The following is a 16,697-nucleotide window of genomic DNA, read 5'->3' as shown; positions in this document are numbered from 1 at the left end:
TCCATCTGTCGACAGGCAAAGACATCTCCATTAGATACTAGTTATCCAATTTACATGTCCTGGTCTCTGCAGACCTAGTGGGTCACACAATGGACCTATGCAATGGAAAATAGCATATTATAGTCTATTTTGAATAGTGAACTTATTTGTTATACTTACATGCAATTCCTTGCTGCTAGGTCTCTGTGAACAAACTTTTTGCTTGCTAAGTATTCCATTCCCTTAGCAACCTGTAGGCCAAATCCTATAAGATCTTTCACTGTTGGGTTCTAAAATAAAATATTAAATATAATCTTTTAATGTCAGCGAACATAGCATAAACTTAACATCACAAATGTTCAGCTACTTCTGAATGCAAATTTTCAGGTTTGTACTGTATGTAATGGGGAATGCATTCACTAATTAAATCCAAATATGTTCCTGTTTCTGATACTGTATGCTATATTTTCTAATATTATGTTATCATCTAGCATAGTAATAATATGATGACTGTTCTTTACAGAATGAGTGTCAGTCTTCCATGAGGCCCATTGGCCTCAAAGGGAAACTAGAAGATTTCAATTTTGTTTTTTTTTTCCATATAGTTATATAGAGAAGTATGAAAAGACCAAAAATCTTAAAAAAATAAGTTTAATATGAAAAACTGCCCCTGTCCAGGATTAAGCCATGCTGTTCTATGCAACCTATATGCTTAAAATCTATACTCTCTCTCCTCTCCCTTATTGCCAAAATTTTCAAAACTTCTCAATTTATTTAGTATTCAGTGACCTGCCTCTTATTTTACACTAGAAAGAGGCGGAGTGCGGTGAAATTAACATCTGTGTATGCTTAGTGGTGCTGACAGGAGCAGCGGACATATCTCACACCGTTTGTGCTTTCCAACATATTTGTTCTATATCATCCCTCTGTATTTTTGTATTGTATGTGTTTGGTCATTTGACCTCTTTCACCCCTTGTGCACTGTTTCTTCCTTGTTGTGTGCTGTATTTCGGTATCTGGTGTAGTGTTTCCTGAGCGGTGTTCGCTATGTGGTGTCTCCCCTGTGTACTGTGTGACTATTTACCCTATCTGGTCTCTTGCAAGCTGTTGTGACTATAATTGGAGGTGGTACATTGGTTTGTGCAGTTTGTATGTGTGTGTTTGTCCGTTCCCAAAGTGGACTAATATTTTTAGTTATTTTTTTGTTCATTCCAGTTACAATGGCAAATCCAGAAGCAGTGCCTCAGTGGTATGAACTATGTACATACCAGCATTAGACAGTATTTTTGTGTCTCTGATAGTAGACAAAATTGATACACAGTATGGGACTGTGGAGAAGTTTGTGCTGCGTGAGGTAATCAAAAATCGTAAGTAAGCATGTGCGGGTACACCACGCAGTTATGGCTGTTACTGGGAATAGCAGTGACGTATATCTCTCACTTGCGCAGGAGCAGTTCGTGGCCATAAGGCTGTTACTGCGGCTGCACAAGTAAAACATAGACGTCACCGCTATGCCCCACGCAGGCGCAGTAACAGCCACGTCGTTATTGCACATGCGTGGGTAGAGCGCGCAGTTGTGGCTGTTACTGCGCATGGGTGGGAACAGGGGACACAAGTATGTCACTTGCGGCCACGAACTATGCCTGCGCAAGTGACACTGCCGTGGTGCCTTATGGGATTTGAGGACAGCGGCCGAAAGTCCCAAATGGAGATTATATATATATATACTTCAGTCTGCAGTGTGATTCCTATAATTGTGTCCTAGAAGTGTGAAGATTACAGCAGAATTAAAACCTGAAAGATGTATACAGACTGTGCCCTGCTACCTGCCACCATAGCACTCTAACAAGCATCTCTATTCTTCCGAGAGGTATGTTCATCCACCCAGCTCTCCTGCTGTCTGTCTATGAAGTGCACATAGTGCATCACTCAGCTTTGCACATAGACTCGCCTCTGCACCTAGCATTCACATGGTATGCCTTTCAGCTAGCCCCAGCTTTACCCCACCCGTGTTATTTATTACATTGTTTACTCTGGCTTGATTGTATGCATCTGGTCCACTCTTAATTCTCTGACCATGATGAGCAGAGACCACTCCTCTCTGCTTCACACCTGAATGCACTTAAGGTACCGTCACACTTAGCGACGCTGCAGCGATACCGACAACGATCCGGATCGCTGCAGCGTCGCTGTTTGGTCGCTGGAGAGCTGTCACACAGACAGCTCTCCAGCGACCAACGATGCCGGTAACCAGGGTAAACATCAGGTTACTAAGCGCAGGGCCGCGCTTAGTAACCCGATGTTTACCCTGGTTACCATCGTTAAAGTAAAAAAAACAACCACTGCATACTTACCTACCGCTGTCTGTCCCCGGCGCTGTGCTTCTCTGCTCTGGCTGTGAGCACAGCGGCCGGAAAGCAGAGCGGTGACGTCACTGCTGTGCTTTCCGGCTGCCCGGCGCTCACAGCCAGAGCAGAGAAGCACAGCGCCGGGGACAGACAGCGGTAGGTAAGTATGTAGTGGTTGTTTTTTTTTACTTTAACGATGGTAACCAGGGTAAACATCGGGTTACTAAGCGCGGCCCTGCGCTTAGTAACCCGATGTTTACCCTGGTTACCAGCGAAGACATCGCTGAATCGGCGTCACACACGCCGATTCAGCGATGTCAGCGGGAGATCCAGCGACGAAATAAAGTTCTGGACTTTCTGCCCCGACCAGCGACATCACAGCAGGGGCCTGATCGCTGCTGCCTGTCACACTGGACGATATCGCTAGCCAGGACGCTGCAACGTCACGGATCGCTAGCGATATCGTCCAGTGTGACGGTACCTTTAGTTGTACTTATATTGCATAGCTAAAGTGTGATTCCTATAAGTGTGTCCTAGAAGTGCGAAGATTACAGTAGAATTAAAACCTGAATTGAACCTGAAGGGTACTGAAGGCAACTGTCCAGTCACTGGAAAAAATGTTTCTCTTTATTTTCACTCTCACTCCTATAATCCTTCACTTTATGCTACCTCCCCTACTCCCCACACCAAATAAGGAACTGTTTATCTCTGCTTCAATCCTCCCCATCCATCTCATCTCCTCCTCAGAACTGTTCCTTAACTTACAATCCTCTGCCTCCAAACACAGACAGCCCCCTCATGCCCTCTCCTGCTCCCACCTGCTAACACTTTCTCTGCTCCTTCTCACTGCTGGTGATATCTCTCCAAATCCTGGTCCTCCTTACCACATTCCCACAGTCATTTCTACCTTCCATCCACGCTCTATCACAAACTTCCGTAACCTCTCTAACCTTATACCCATTCACCCAGCCCCGCTTCCCCAGTCCCACTAACAGGAGCTCTGTGGAACGCTTGCTCTGTCTGCAACAAGCTTTCCTACATCTAACTTTTTATTACTACCAAACTTTCCTTCCTCGCCATCATCGAAACCTGGCTCTCCCCTTCTGACACAGCCTCCCCGGCTGTACTTTCTTATGGTGGCTTCCATCTTTCTCACACACCCCACCCCAGCAGCAAACATGGCGGAGGAGTTGGTTTTCTCCTGTCAGATAACTGCTCCTTCACCCCAATCACACTGCCACCCTCTGTTACCCTCCCATCCTTTGAGGTGCACTCTGTGCGCATCTACTCCCCCTCCAACCTCCAACTGGCTGTCATTTCCCACCCCCAGGGCCAGCCACCACCTTCTTTGACCACTTCACCACCTGGCTACTTCATTTCCTTTCCGCAGACATCCACACTATCATCATGGGCGACTTCAACATCAACATTGACACTTCCCTCTCAGCTGCCACTAAACTTCTATCTCTCACTTCCTCTTTCGGCCTTACTCAATGGTCTTCTACAGCCACCCACAAAGATGGTCACACACTGGACTTCATCTTCACCCGCCTTTGCTCCCTATCTAACCTCTCTAACTCACCTCTTCCTCTCTCTGACCACAACCTTCTCACATTCTCTTCACTGTCCACTCCATGTCTACAATCTCCACCCCACAAACTTTCACACCCTTGCAGAAATCTTAAACATTTTGACCTACATTCATTCTCTGAATTGCTCCTCCCTCTCACAGATATAAGTTCCTTACACAATGCGGATGACGCTGCCGCTCTATATAACACCACAATAGCTGTAGCTTTGGAATCTGCTGCCCCACTTACACACACGAACGCTTGCAAAATCAACAGACAGCCCTGGCACACCAGTCTGACCAAAGAACTGAGGCGAGCTTCCAGGGCTGCTGAGCGCAGATGGAAAAGATCCCACTCCAACGAGCACTTCATTGCATTCAAACAGTCCCTCACTACTTTCAAGACCACACTCGCCATAGCTAAACAAACCTACTTCTCATCTCTCATATCCTCCCTGTCTCACAACCCTAAACAGTTATTCAACACCTTCAATTCTCTCCTCCGTCCCCCAGCACCTCCCCACTTATCTCAGCTGAAGACTGCCTCATTTTTCAAGCAGAAGATTGATAACATCAGAGACAGTTTTGGTCAACAACCCCCAGAGCCCTTCCTCCCGACTTCCCAGTCCTCTGCCTCCAAAATCAACTTCTCCACCATTACAGAAGATCAACTCTCCACTCTACTCTCAAGACCGCATCTCACCACCTGTGCACTTGACCCGCTCCCATCCCACTTCATCCCAAACCCCACCACAGTCTTCATCCCAACCCTAACCCATCTCTTCAACCTATCACTACCAACTGGTGTTTTCCCGTCAAGCTTTGAACATGCCTCCATCACACCTATCCTCAAAAAGCCTTCTCTTGACCCATCCTCTGTATCTAGCTATCGCCCTATATCACTTCTCCCCTATGCTTCCAAACTACTGGAACAACACGTCTACCTCTTACAATCTGGCTTCCGGTCACACTATTCCACTGAAACTGCCCTAATTAAGGTCACCAATGACCTCTTAACCGCCTAGAGCAAGCGACACTACTCTGTCCTCCTCCTCCTCGACCTGACGGCTGCCTTTGACACAGTGGACCATTCCCTATTATTACAGACCCTCTCATCCCTTGGCATCACAGACTTGGCCCTATCCCGGATCTCATCATACCTAACAGACCGGACAATCAGCGTCTCCCACTCACACACCACCTCCTCACCTCGCCCACTATCTGTCGGAGTCCCACAAGGTTCAGTCCTAGGGCCCCTGCTCTTCTTCATTTACACCTTTGGCCTGGGACAGCTCATAGAATCTCATGGCTTTCAGTATCACCTCTATGCTGATGACACACAGATCTACATCTCTGGACCAGATGTCACCTCCCTACTAACCAGAATCCCTCAATGTCTGTCCACTATTTCATCCTTCTTCTCCACTAGATTTCTGAAACTTAACATGGACAAAACAGAATTCATCATCTTTCCCCCATCTCACTTGACCCCGCCAACGAACCTATCCATTACAGTAAATGGCTGCGCACTCTCCCCAGTCCCACAAGCTCGCTGCCTCGGGGTAATCCTTGACGCTGATCTCTCCTTCAAACCACATATCCAAGCCCTTTCCACTTCCTTCCGACTTCAACTCAAAAATTTTTCACGAATCCGTACATTCCTCAAGCAAGAATCTGCAAAAACCCTAGTGCATGACCTCATCATCTCTCGCCTTGACTACTGCAACCTCCTGCTCTGTGGCCTCCCCTCGAACACTCTCGCACCCCTCCAATCTATTCTAAACTCTGCTGCCCGACTAATCCACCTGTCCCCCCGCTATTCCCCGGCCTCTCCCCTCTGTCAATCCCTTCACTGGCTCCCCATTGCCCAGAGACTCCAGTACAAAACCCTAACCATGACGTACAAAGCCATCCACAACCTGTCTCCTCCATACATCTGTGACCTCGTCTCCCGGTACTTACCTACACGCAACCTCCGATCGTCACAAGATCTCCTTCTCTACTCCCCTCTTATCTCCTCTTCCCACAATCGTATACAAGATTTCTCTCGCGTATCACCCCTACTCTGGAACCCTCTACCACAACACATCAGACTCTCGCCTACCATCCACCTTCAAAAAGAGCCTGAAGACCCACCTCTTACGACAAGCCTACAACCTGCAGTAACCACCGATAGACCAAACCGCTGCATGACCAGCTCTATCCTCGCCTACTTTATTCTCACCCATCCCTCGTAGATTGTGAGCCTTCACGGGCAGGGTCCTCTCTCCTCCTGTACCAGTTATGACATTGTTTAAGATTATTGTGCTTGTTTTTATTATGTATACTCCTCACATGTAAATAAATGGCGCTATAACAATAATAATAATAAATATATATCTATAATATAACGCTGGGAGCGTCACTCTGTCCGAAGCCTCTATAGACTGCGCAAGCGCAAGCGCCGGCGCAGTCTGGGCCTCACAGAGCGACGCTCCCGGGAGATCGCGGTGTGCGTTCACACTGAACACACACCGCGATCTCCACCGCAGAAGCAGGGACCGCCAGGAGGGTGAGTATCGGCCTATATTCACCTGTCCCCGTTCCATCGCTGAGCGGCGCCATCTTCCCGGTCTTCGGTCTGTGGCCTTCAGTTCAGAGGGCGCGATGACGCGCTTAATGCGCGCCGGCGCCGCCCTCTGACTGAATAGTCACAGCCAGGAGACCGGGAAGATGGCGGCGCTCAGCGATGGAACGCCGGACAGGTGAGTAGAGTAAGTGCTGGGGGGCCTGAGCTGGCGGCGATACCGGCACCTGACCCCCACAGCGCGCCGGTGTCCCCGCCTGCTCAGGCCCCCCAGCACTCGGCGCCGAGCGGGTCAGAGGCAGTATGGGGACGCAGGATGGAGCAGCACATAAGGATGGGGACGCAGGATGGAGCAGCACATAAGGATGGGGACGCAGGATGGAGCAGGACATAAGGATGGGGACGCAGGATGGAGCAGCACATAAGGATGGGGACGCAGGATGGAGCAGCACATAAGGATGGGGACGCAGGATGGAGCAGCACATAACAGTATGGGGACGCAGGATGGAGCAGGACATAAGGATGGGGACGCAGGATGGAGCAGGACATAAGGATGGGGACGCAGGATGGAGCAGGACATAAGGATGGGGACGCAGGATGGAGCAGGACATAACAGTATGGGGACGCAGGATGGAGCAGGACATAAGGATGGGGACGCAGGATGGAGCAGGACATAAGGATGGGGACGCAGGATGGAGCAGCACATAACAGTATGGGGACGCAGGATGGAGCAGGACATAAGGATGGGGACGCAGGATGGAGCAGGACATAAGGATGGGGACGCAGGATGGAGCAGCACATAAGGATGGGGACGCAGGATGGAGCAGCACATAAGGATAGGGACGCAGGATGGAGCAGCACATAAGGATGGGGACGCAGGATGGAGCAGCACATAACAGTATGGGGACGCAGGATGGAGCAGCACATAACAGTATTGGGACGCAGGATGGAGCAGCACATAAGGATGGGGACGCAGGATGGAGCAGCACATAAGGATGGGGACGCAGGATGCAGCAGCACATAAGGATGGGGACGCAGGATGGAGCAGCACATAACAGTATGGGGACGCAGGATGGAGCAGGACATAAGGATGGGGACGCAGGATGGAGCAGCACATAAGGATGGGGACGCAGGATGGAGCAGCACATAAGGATGGGGACGCAGGATGGAGCAGCACATAACAGTATGGGGACGCAGGATGGAGCAGGACATAAGGATGGGGACGCAGGATAGAGCAGCACATAAGGATGGGGACGCAGGATGGAGCAGCACATAAGGATGGGGACGCAGGATGGAGCAGCACATAACAGTATGGGGATGCAGGATGGAGCAGCACATAAGGATGGGGACGCAGGATGGAGCAGCACATAAGGATGGGGACGCAGGATGGAGCAGCACATAAGGATGGGGACGCAGGATGCAGCAGCACATAAGGATGGGGACGCAGGATGCAGCAGCACATAAGGATGGGGACGCAGGATGCAGCAGCACATAAGGATGGGGACGCAGGATGCAGCAGCGCATGACAGGATGGGGACGCAGGATGCAGCAGCACATAAGGATGGGGACGCAGGATGCAGCAGCGCATGACAGGATGGGGACGCATGATGGAGCAGCGCATGACAGGATGGGGACGCAGGATGGAGCAGCACATGACAGGATGGGGACGCAGGATGGGAGCAGCGCATCACAGGATGGGAGCAGCGCATCACAGGATGGGGACGCAGGATGGGAGCAGCGCATGACAGGATGGGGACGCAGGATGGAAGCAGCGCATGACAGGAAAGGGAACGCAGGATGGAGCAGCGCATGACAGGATGGGGACGCAGGATGGAGCAGCACATGACAGGATGGGGACGCAGGATGGAGCAGCGCATGACAGGATGGGGACGCAGGATGGAGCAGCACATGACAGGATGGGGACGCAGGATGGAGCAGCACATACCATGATGGAGACAATATACCAATATAAATGCTCGCCACCCGGGCGTAGAACGGGTTCAATAGCTAGTATACATACAGTGGGGCAAAAAAGTATTTAGTCAGTCAGCAATAGTGCAAGTTCCACCACTTAAAAAGATGAGAGGCGTCTGTAATTTACATCATAGGTAGACCTCAACTATGGGAGACAAACTGAGAAAAAAAAATCCAGAAAATCACATTGTCTGTTTTTTTTTAACATTTTATTTGCATATTATGGTGGAAAATAAGTATTTGGTCAGAAACAAAATTTCATCTTAATACTTTGTAATATATCCTTTGTTGGCAATGACAGAGGTCAAACGTTTTCTGTAAGTCTTCACAAGGTTGCCACACACTGTTGTTGGTATGTTGGCCCATTCCTCCATGCAGATCTCCTCTAGAGCAGTGATGTTTTTGGCTTTTCGCTTGGCAACACGGACTTTCAACTCCCTCCAAAGGTTTTCTATAGGGTTGAGATCTGGAGACTGGCTAGGCCACTCCAGGACCTTGAAATGCTTCTTACGAAGCCACTCCTTCGTTGCCCTGGCGGTGTGCTTTGGATCATTGTCATGTTGAAAGACCCAGCCACGTTTCATCTTCAATGCCCTTGCTGATGGAAGGAGGTTTGCACTCAAAATCTCACGATACATGGCCCCATTCATTCTTTCATGTACCCGGATCAGTCGTCCTGGCCCCTTTGCAGAGAAACAGCCCCAAAGCATGATGTTTCCACCACCATGCTTTACAGTAGGTATGGTGTTTGATGGATGCAACTCAGTATTCTTTTTCCTCCAAACACGACAAGTTGTGTTTCTACCAAACAGTTCCAGTTTGGTTTCATCAGACCATAGGACATTCTCCCAAAACTCCTCTGGATCATCCAAATGCTCTCTAGCAAACTTCAGACGGGCCCGGACATGTACTGGCTTAAGCAGTGGGACACGTCTGGCACTGCAGGATCTGAGTCCATGGTGGCGTAGTGTGTTACTTATGGTAGGCCTTGTTACATTGGTCCCAGCTCTCTGCAGTTCATTCACTAGGTCCCCCCGCGTGGTTCTGGGATTTTTGCTCACCGTTCTTGTGATCATTCTGACCCCACGGGGTGGGATTTTGCGTGGAGCCCCAGATCGAGGGAGATTATCAGTGGTCTTGTATGTCTTCCATTTTCTAATTATTGCTCCCACTGTTGATTTCTTCACTCCAAGCTGGTTGGCTATTGCAGATTCAGTCTTCCCAGCCTGGTGCAGGGCTACAATTTTGTTTCTGGTGTCCTTTGACAGCTCTTTGGTCTTCACCATAGTGGAGTTTGGAGTCAGACTGTTTGAGGGTGTGCACAGGTGTCTTTTTATACTGATAACAAGTTTAAACAGGTGCCATTACTACAGGTAATGAGTGGAGGAAAGAGGAGACTCTTAAAGAAGAAGTTACAGGTCTGTGAGAGCCAGAAATCTTGATTGTTTGTTTCTGACCAAATACTTATTTTCCACCATAATATGCAAAACAAATGATAAAAAAACAGACAATGTGATTTTCTGGATTTTTTTTTCTCAGTTTGTCTCCCATAGTTGAGGTCTACCTATGATGTAAATTACAGACACCTCTCATCTTTTTAAGTGGTGGAACTTGCACTATTGCTGACTGACTAAATACTTTTTTGCCCCACTGTATATATATATACAGGATATATCTATCTTCTATATATATTATTGTCTAAGGGTTTTTCCGTCTGTCTGTCTTTCTGTCTGTCTGTCCTGGAAATCCCGCGTCTCTGATTGGTCGAGGCCGCCAGGCCTCGACCAATCAGCGACTGGCACAGCGACGATGATGTTATAAAGGACGTAGACTGTTGTGGATTCTGTTTTTGGGCTCCCTCTGGTGGTTACAGATGGTACTGGGTGACTTGTGTTTTCTGCGGTCTCTGGTGTCCACCTGTTCTATCAGGATATGGGAGTTTCCTATTTAACCTGGCTTTCTTGTCATTTCCTCGCCGGCTATCAATGTAATCAGTGTGTCTTGTTACCTCTGCTTCCCGCTTCTGTAATCTTCAGGACAAGCTAAGTTTTTGATTTTCCTGTTCCACGTTTTGCTTAATTTTTGTCTTAGTCCAGCTTGCAGATATGTGATTCCTTTTTGCTGGTTGCTCTAGTGGGCTGATATTATTCCTCATGTTCCATGAGTTGGCACATGAGTTCAAGTAATTTCAGGATGGTTTTTTGTAGGGTTTTTCGCTGACTGCACAGTTCACTTTTGTATCCTCTGCTATCTAGCTTTAGCGGGCCTCATTTTGCTGAATCTGTTTTCATAACTATGTATGTGCTTTCCTCTCATTTCACCGTCATTACATGTGGGGGGCTGCTATTTCTGTGGGGTGTTTCTCTGGAGGCAAGAGAGGTCTGTGTTTCTTCTAATAGGGGAAGTTAGTCCTTCGGCTGGAGCGAGACGTCTAGGATCATCGTAGGCACGTTCCCCGGCTACAGCTAGTTGTGTGTTAGGTTCAGGATCGCGGTCAGCTCAGTTTCCATCACCCTAGAGCTTGTTTTGTTTTTTGTGCTTGTCCTTTTGTGATCCCCTGCCATTGGGATCATGACAGTATAGCCGGCCAAAAGTGGTAATCGTATTGGCTGAAGTAGGAGGAAAAGTAGTCTGAGGAAGTTTTTTTTTTTTCCCTCAGAGTTTGCTGCCTAGCTTTAATTGCAGCCTTGCTGCGTCTTACCTCCTCTTAATCCCTGAATGGCTCTGACCTCAGCTGTTTATCATGGACGTCCAGAGTTTGGCTTCCAGCCTGAATAATCTTGCTGCTAAGGTTCAAAATATACAAGATTTTGTTGTACATGCTCCTATGTCTGAACCTAGAATTCCTATCCCAGAGTTTTTTTCTGGAGATAGATCTAGTTTTCTGAATTTTAGGAACAATTGCAAGTTGTTTCTTTCTTTAAAATCTCGCTCCTCTGGAGACCCTGCTCAGCAAGTCAAAATTGTTATATCTTTCCTGCGGGGTGACCCTCAGAATTGGGCATTTGCATTGGCACCGGGGGATCCTGCGTTGCTCAACGTGGATGCGTTTTTTCTGGCATTGGGTTTGCTCTATGAGGAACCTAACCTAGAGATTCAGGCTGAAAAAGCTTTATTGGCTCTCTCTCAGGGGCAAGATAAAGCAGAAATATATTGTCAGAAATTTCGGAAATGGTCGGTGCTTACTCAGTGGAATGTGTGCGCCCTGGCTGCAAGATTCAGAGATGGCCTTTCTGAGGCCATTAAAGATGTTATGGTGGGGTTCCCTGCACCTACAGGTCTGAATGAGTCTATGACTATGGCTATTCAGATTGATCGGCGTTTACGGGAGTGCAAACCTGTGCACCATTTGGCGGTGTCTTCTGAACAGGCACCTGAGACAATGCAATGTGATAGAATTCAGTCCAGAAGTGAACGGCAAAACTATAGGCGGAAAAATGGGTTGTGTTTTTATTGTGGTGATTCAGCTCATGTTATATCAGCATGCTCTAAACGCACAAAAAAGGTTGATAAGTCTGTTGCCATTAGTACTTTACAGTCTAAGTTCATTCTGTCTGTGACTCTGATTTGTTCATTATCAGCCATTTCCGTCGATGCCTATGTGGATTCAGGCGCTGCCCTGAGTCTTATGGATTGGTCATTTGCCAACCGCTGTGGGTTTAGTCTGGAGCCTCTGGAAGTCCCTATTCCTTTGAAAGGAATTGACTCTACACCTTTGGCTATGAACAAACCTCAGTACTGGACACAAGTGACCATGCGTATGACTCCCGTTCATCAGGAGGTGACTCGCTTCCTGGTACTGTATAATTTACATGATGTCTTAGTGCTTGGTCTGCCATGGTTACAAACTCATAACCCAGTCTTGGACTGGAAAACGATGTCTGTGTTAAGCTGGGGATGTCAGGGGGTTCATGATGATGCACCTCCGATTTCTATCGCTTCATCTACTCCTTCTGAGGTTCCTGTATTTTTGTCTGATTATCGGGATGTTTTTGAGGAGCCTAAGCTCAATTCGCTTCCTCCTCATAGGGATTGCGATTGTGCTATAGATTTGATTCCTGGCAGTAAATTTCCTAAAGGACGTTTGTTCAATCTGTCAGTGCCAGAGCATACTGCTATGCGGGATTATCTTAAGGAGTCCTTGGAAAAGGGACATATCCGTCCATCTTCGTCCCCTTTGGGAGCAGGTTTTTTTTTTCGTGGCCAAAAAAGATGGTTCCTTGAGGCCTTGTATAGATTACCGTCTTTTGAATAAGATTACAGTCAAATATCAGTATCCTTTGCCATTGTTGACTGATTTGTTCGCTCGCATTAAGGGGGCTAAATGGTTCACTAAGATTGATCTTCGGGGTTCGTATAATCTTGTGCGGATAAAGCAGGGTGATGAGTGGAAAACCGCATTTAATACGCCTGAGGGCCATTGTGAGTATTTGGTGATGCCTTTTGGACTTTCTAATGCTCCTTCTGTCTTCCAGTCCTTTATGCACGATATTTTCCGTGAATATCTGGATAAATTTATGATTGTGTATTTGGATGATGTTTTGGTTTTTTCTGATGACTGGGAGTCCCATGTTCCGCAGGTCAGGAAGGTGTTTCAGGTCCTGCGGGCCAATTCTTTGTTTGTAAAAGGTTCAAAGTGTCTCCTTGGAGTCCAGAAGATTTCTTTTTTGGGGTATATTTTTTCCCCTTCTACTATTGAGATGGATCCCGTCAAGGTTCAGGCTATTTGTGACTGGACGCAGCCTACATCTCTTAAGAGTCTACAGAAGTTCTTGGGCTTTGCTAATTTTTATCGTCGTTTCATAACTAATTTTTCTAGTGTTGTTAAGCCTTTGACGGATTTGACTAAGAAGGGTGCTGATGTTGCTGATTGGTCTCCTGCGGCTGTGGAGGCCTTTCAGGAACTTAAGCGCCGGTTTTCTTCTGCTCCTGTGTTGCGTCAGCCAGATGTTTCGCTTCCTTTTCAGGTTGAGGTTGATGCTTCCGAGATTGGAGCGGGGGCGGTTTTGTCGCAGAGAAGCTCCGATTGCTCAGTGATGAAGCCATGTGCGTTCTTTTCTAGAAAGTTTTCGCCCACTGAGCGGAATTATGATGTTGGTAATCGGGAGCTTTTGGCCATGAAGTGGGCATTTGAGGAGTGGCATCATTGGCTTGAGGGTGCTAGACATCGTGTGGTGGTCTTGACTGATCACAAAAATCTGATTTACCTTGAGTCTGCCAAGCGTCTGAATCCTAGACAGGCTCGTTGGTCACTGTTTTTCTCCCGTTTCGATTTTGTGGTTTCATACCTGCCAGGTTCAAAGAATGTGAAGGCGGATGCTCTTTCTAGGAGTTTTGTGCCTGACTCCCCTGGAAATTCTGAGCCCACTGGTATCCTTAGGGATGGGGTGATTTTGTCGGCTGTCTCCCCAGACTTGCGACGTGCTTTGCAGGAGTTTCAGGCGGATTAACCTGATCGTTGTCCGCCTGAAAGACTGTTTGTTCCGGATAATTGGACCAGTAGAGTCATCTCCGAGGTCCATTCTTCTGTGTTGGCAGGTCATCCTGGAATATTTGGTACTAGAGACTTGGTGGCCAGGTCTTTTTGATGGCCTTCCTTGTCGAGGGATGTGCGTTCTTTTGTGCAGTCTTGTGAAGTTTGCGCTCGGGCTAAGCCTTGCTGTTCTCGGGCCAGTGGATTGTTGTCACCTTTGCCTATCCCGAAGAGGCTTTGGACACACATTTCCATGGACTTTATTTCGGATCTCCCTGTCTCTCAAAAAATGTCCGTCATCTGGGTTGTGTGTGACCGCTTTTCTAAGATGGTTCATCTGGCACCCTTGCCTAAGTTACCTTCCTCCTCTGAGTTGGTCCCTCTGTTATTTCAGAACGTGGTTCGTTTGCATGGGATTCCGGAGAACATCGTTTCTGACAGGGGATCCCAGTTTGTGTCTAGATTTTGGCGGACGTTCTGTGCTAAGATGGGCATTGATTTGTCCTTTTCGTCTGCATTCCATCCTCAGACGAATGGCCAGACGGAACGAACTAATCAGACCTTGGAAACTTATTTAAGGTGTTTTGTTTCTGCTGATCAAGATGACTGGATTACCTCTTTGCCGCTTGCCGAATTTGCCCTTAATAATCGGGCTAGTTCTGCTACCTTGGTTTCTCCTTTCTTTTGTAATTCGGGGTTTCATCCTCGTTTTTCCTCTGGTTAGGTGGAGCCTTCTGATTGTCCTGGAGTGGACATGGTGGTGGATAGATTGCATCAGATTTGGAGTCATGTGGTGGACAATTTGAAGTTGTCCCAGGAGAGGGCTCAGCAGTTTGCTAATCGCCGTCGCCGCGTGGGTCCTCGACTTCATGTTGGGGACTTGGTGTGGTTGTCTTCTCGTTTTGTTCCTATGAAGGTCTCTTCTCCTAAGTTCAAGCCTCGGTTCATCGGTCCCTATAGGATCTTGGAAATTCTTAACCCTGTGTCGTTTCGTTTGGATCTCCCGGCATCGTTTGCTATTCATAATGTGTTCCATCGGTCGTTGTTGCGGAGGTATGAGGTACCTGTTGTTCCTTCGCTTGAACCTCCTGCTCCGGTGCTGGTGGAGGGAGAATTGGAGTATGTTGTGGAGAAGATCTTGGATTCTCGTGTTTCCAGACGGAAACTCCAATATTTGGTCAAGTGGAAGGGTTATGGTCAGGAGGATAATTCTTGGGTGGTTGCCTCTGATGTTCATGCTGCTGATTTGGTCCATGCATTTCATAGGGCTCATCCTGGTCGCCCTGATGGTTCTCGTGAGGGTTCGGTGACCCCTCCTCAAGGGGGGGGGTACTGTTGTGGATTCTGTTTTTGGGCTCCCTCTGGTGGTTACAGATGGTACTGGGTGACTTGTGTTTTCTGCGGTCTCTGGTGTCCACCTGTTCTATCAGGATATGGGAGTTTCCTATTTAACCTGGCTTTCTTGTCATTTCCTCGCCGGCTATCAATGTAATCAGTGTGTCTTGTTACCTCTGCTTCCCGCTTCTGTAATCTTCAGGACAAGCTAAGTTTTTGATTTTCCTGTTCCACGTTTTGCTTAATTTTTGTCTTAGTCCAGCTTGCAGATATGTGATTCCTTTTTGCTGGTTGCTCTAGTGGGCTGATATTACTCCTCATGTTCCATGAGTTGGCACATGAGTTCAAGTAATTTCAGGATGGTTTTTTGTAGGGTTTTTCGCTGACCGCGCAGTTCACTTTTGTATCCTCTGCTATCTAGCTTTAGCTCATTTTGCTGAATCTGTTTTCATAACTATGTATGTGCTTTCCTCTCATTTCACCGTCATTACATGTGGGGGGCTGCTATTTCTGTGGGGTGTTTCTCTGGAGGCAAGAGAGGTCTGTGTTTCTTCTAATAGGGGAAGTTAGTCCTTCGGCTGGAGCGAGACGTCTAGGATCATCGTAGGCACGTTCCCCGGCTACAGCTAGTTGTGTGTTAGGTTCAGGATCGCGGTCAGCTCAGTTTCCATCACCCTAGAGCTTGTTTTGTTTTTTGTGCTTGTCCTTTTGTGATCCCCTGCCATTGGGATCATGACAGTAGACAACCCGCGTTTGATTGGTCGAGGCCGCCAGGCCTCGACCAATCGGCGACGGGCACAGTATCGACGTAGATGTCATAATGGTTGCCATGGCGACGATGATGTCATAAAGGTTGCCTCGACCAATCAGCGACGGGCACAGTCTGCCGCGAATTCTGGAATCATCATTGTCCATATACTACGGGGACATGCATATTCTAGAATACCCGATGCGTTAGAATCGGGCCACAATCTAGTATATATATATATATATATATATATATATAGAGAGAGAGAGAGAGAGAGAGAGAGAGCATAAATTCTAAATTGTTGGCTTAGAAAATAAAATGTTCTGCAGCAAAATAGCGCCGGCGCTTGTGCAGTAGCATCTATCGGTAAGAGCACCATTTTGCTGGATGTAAATTTTTTCTTCTAAGCCAACAATTTATATGCATTATGTAAAATATGAGGCAGGTCACTGAAAGATCAGTGACCTGTCATAAGCACTTAAGGATGCATATCAAAGCAGAGCACCACAAAAAACTCGCACACAGTCCCACCCCAAAGCACGAGAATCTCATTAACTGAAAATTGCAAATACAGATTAAACAACAACCAAAAGACAGGATTTAATCAACCAAGGTATCATATTAATCAGTATAACAGTGCCAACCTAACAGTGTCTGTAGTTTGCTTAGCAAAATCCTAATGACAGTTTCGCTTTAACTACCGA

The 16,697-nt window shown here is 47.5% G+C and overlaps 1 protein-coding gene across 1 annotated transcript in view; it reads right to left on the bottom strand.

Moving 5' to 3' along the window:
* The window catches only part of MET (MET proto-oncogene, receptor tyrosine kinase), a 200,333-nt gene that overhangs the window by 14,746 nt on the left and 168,890 nt on the right, over nucleotides 1-16,697 (bottom strand). Inside the window, exon 18 of the mRNA XM_069764843.1 lies at nucleotides 160-269. Coding sequence (XP_069620944.1) covers nucleotides 160-269 — 110 coding nt within the window. The remainder of the gene's footprint in view (nucleotides 1-159; nucleotides 270-16,697) is intronic.

The sequence above is a fragment of the Ranitomeya imitator genome, chromosome 4 (assembly GCF_032444005.1).
Source record: "Ranitomeya imitator isolate aRanImi1 chromosome 4, aRanImi1.pri, whole genome shotgun sequence".
Taxonomy (NCBI): domain Eukaryota; kingdom Metazoa; phylum Chordata; class Amphibia; order Anura; family Dendrobatidae; genus Ranitomeya; species Ranitomeya imitator.
The sequence above is the reverse complement of the archived record's forward strand: the minus strand, read 5'-3'. Positions and strand labels throughout refer to the sequence as shown.